Raw genomic sequence first — 2,500 nt, forward strand, 5'->3', positions numbered from 1 at the left:
GTGAAATAAATTCTTTAGTGAGTGTAATATTTCTTCTTTGATTCTACTGAATATTTTGCACATATACACGTAAATATCAACAGCTGTGGACTTGAAATTACACATGCCATCTGCAGAATTTTACAGTGACTCCACAGTGTTGTAAATACTAAAATACTCCTTGTGTTTACAGTGTAGTACAGTGGGAGTAAAGAGGGATTGGGACATGACCTAGAGCAGTGGTTCCCAACCTTTTTCTTAAGGGACCCATGTTTTTACTATTGTAAGCTTTGGTGACCCAACCACGCGAGCGCCCGCACGAGACGGAGTCACAAGATGCCCTCCGTTTCCTGTGAAAACTTAATTATTTTATTCCTCAATTCGTCTTTGGTCAAATATAGAATACATGTTTAATGTAGCACTTACAATTTGTTGCGTCTATGCATTTATTAGTTAAATGCTTTGTCTTTTATTCAACATGGGCTATATATATTTAAAACGAAACCTCTTAAAATCAAGAGGGCTCCGCCACCCCTGTGGATCTTTGGTGACCCATAAGGGGGGTCCCGACCCATAGGTTGGGAACCACTGACCTAGAGTAAAGAGTGATCAGGCCATGACCAAATGGTTATGGAATTTGTTTTAGGACTGGAAAGTTGCAGGTTTAAATCCCACCTCGTCCTTGATCAAGGCCCTTATGTCCACACCGCTGATGCACACCACGGAATGTAATTTGGATATCCCCCCACACACACCACGGAACGTCATTGGGAAACCCCAATGTGGTATGTGCGTCGAATGGGTTTTTCCGCACCTGAAAATAGTTTACAAATCAAAATGCCCTCCGTGTTGATTTGCACCTTCATTTGCACTCAATGTGAATGGACACTACACGGAAAGTAATTGGGAGGGAAATCCAATAAATTGATCCACTGTGGCCAAAATCTTTTGATGTTGACAGGCCGGCAGATTGCAATAGATTTGGGTTCACCAAGAAAATGCTTCCAACCACTTATGTAAGTCTGTGTACTGTGGGGAGACCGTCAATTTCACTTGGGGTGATGTCCCTTCAACTACTGTCCCTACCAAAATTGTAATGGCTACATCTTAGTATGTTATTTAAGGCTCTCTGTAATCAATGTCATAGCAATGTTGTTACGGTGTAGTTAAATATTTTCAGCAAGTAGTGAATAGGCTTGCCGGCGACCCCATCTGCAATAAGAGGCTATCGCGATACTGTCCCATTTTTGGAAATAAGCTCATTTTACACCTCTCGTTGAGTTAAACCAGGGGTGGAGCTATAGGGAGGGCGAGCAGGGCACTTGCCCCTGGACCCAGGGCCCTCCCGTAATGGTGGTGGGGGCCCTATTGTGAGCTTGGCAAGCTGTTTTTGGGGGCCCTATAAGTGTCTTGCCCTGGGGCCCCGTATGCAATTGTTCCGCCACTGAGTTAACTGACTGAGTTTTACCACTCTCTGTATCTGGCATGCAGTTGCATTGGTTATGCTGCTCTTGAATTGTCAGTAGCTGAATACACACCATTTTTTGTTCAGCCCTTTCTGAGGTCCTGGCCAGCTAACTGGCAGCATAGTTTCAATAGTGTTTGAAACATCTTAACAGCAAATATAATTCCAAATTTTATGCAACATGAGGAGACACCCTATAGCTCAGCAGTAGGCCTACCTGTTAGAGTTATAATTATGTTTAAGTAGCCTTTGTTATTAAGTGTGCTTGATGATGTCGTTTCCTGTTGCAGGGAGCACCTGGGCACTCTGAGCACGGTAAACATCCTGTTGCCAGGCGACATTGGAGAGCTGTTCCGAGCCGAGGGGTTCCATCCCCGTCGCATGACTCTGCAGCCCTGGGCAACGCACCGCGAGACGCGCAAACACTGCAAGGGGGTATTCCTCAAGTACGGCAGTGTGTGCGTGTGTGTGTGCGTGTGTGCGTGCGTACGTGCGTGCATGTGAGTGTGTGTGTGTGTGCGTGTGTGTGCGTGTGTGTGTTCAACCCTGGGCAATGCACCACCAAGGAACATGCCAGCACTGCAAAGAAGTATTCATCAAGTATGCTTGTGTGTGTGTGTCTGTGTGTGTGTGTGTGTGTCTGTGTGTGTGTGTGTGTGTGTGTGTGTGTGTGTGTGTGTGTGTGTGTGTGTGTGTGTGTGTGTGTGTGTGTGTGTGTGTGTGTGTGTGTGTGTGTGTGTGTGAGTGTGCGTGTGCGTGTGTGTGCACATGTGTGTAGCAACAGGTCTGGCCGCCTGTTATTAAGTCGTTAGGTGATGGTGAGTGTGTGTTGTGTGCGTGTGTGTGTGTGTCTGTGTGTGTGTTTGTGTGTGTGTGTGTGTGTGTGTGTGTGTGTGTGTGTGTGTGTGTGTGTGTGTGTGTGTGTGTGTGTGTGTGTGTGTGTGTGTGTGTGTGTACTGTAGGAATGGTCCAGAGTGGCGGTCAGATCGTCTCCTATTAAACCGTGAGGTGATGGTCAGCGGTGCGGTGCGGCGTTTCCTGCCTCTACTGGACGAG

At 46.6% G+C, this 2,500-nt stretch overlaps 1 protein-coding gene across 1 annotated transcript in view; it reads left to right on the forward strand.

The window, feature by feature from the left end:
• Nucleotides 1-2,500, forward strand: part of LOC134449771 (cytochrome P450 11B, mitochondrial) — a 13,351-nt gene that overhangs the window by 1,265 nt on the left and 9,586 nt on the right. The window contains exons 2-3 of the mRNA XM_063199879.1: nt 1,735-1,890; nt 2,407-2,500. The exon at nt 2,407-2,500 is cut by the window's right edge and continues 124 nt beyond it. Coding sequence (XP_063055949.1) covers nt 1,735-1,890; nt 2,407-2,500 — 250 coding nt within the window. The remainder of the gene's footprint in view (nt 1-1,734; nt 1,891-2,406) is intronic.

The sequence above is a fragment of the Engraulis encrasicolus genome, chromosome 5, assembly GCF_034702125.1.
Source record: "Engraulis encrasicolus isolate BLACKSEA-1 chromosome 5, IST_EnEncr_1.0, whole genome shotgun sequence".
Classification (NCBI taxonomy): Eukaryota; Metazoa; Chordata; class Actinopteri; order Clupeiformes; family Engraulidae; genus Engraulis; species Engraulis encrasicolus.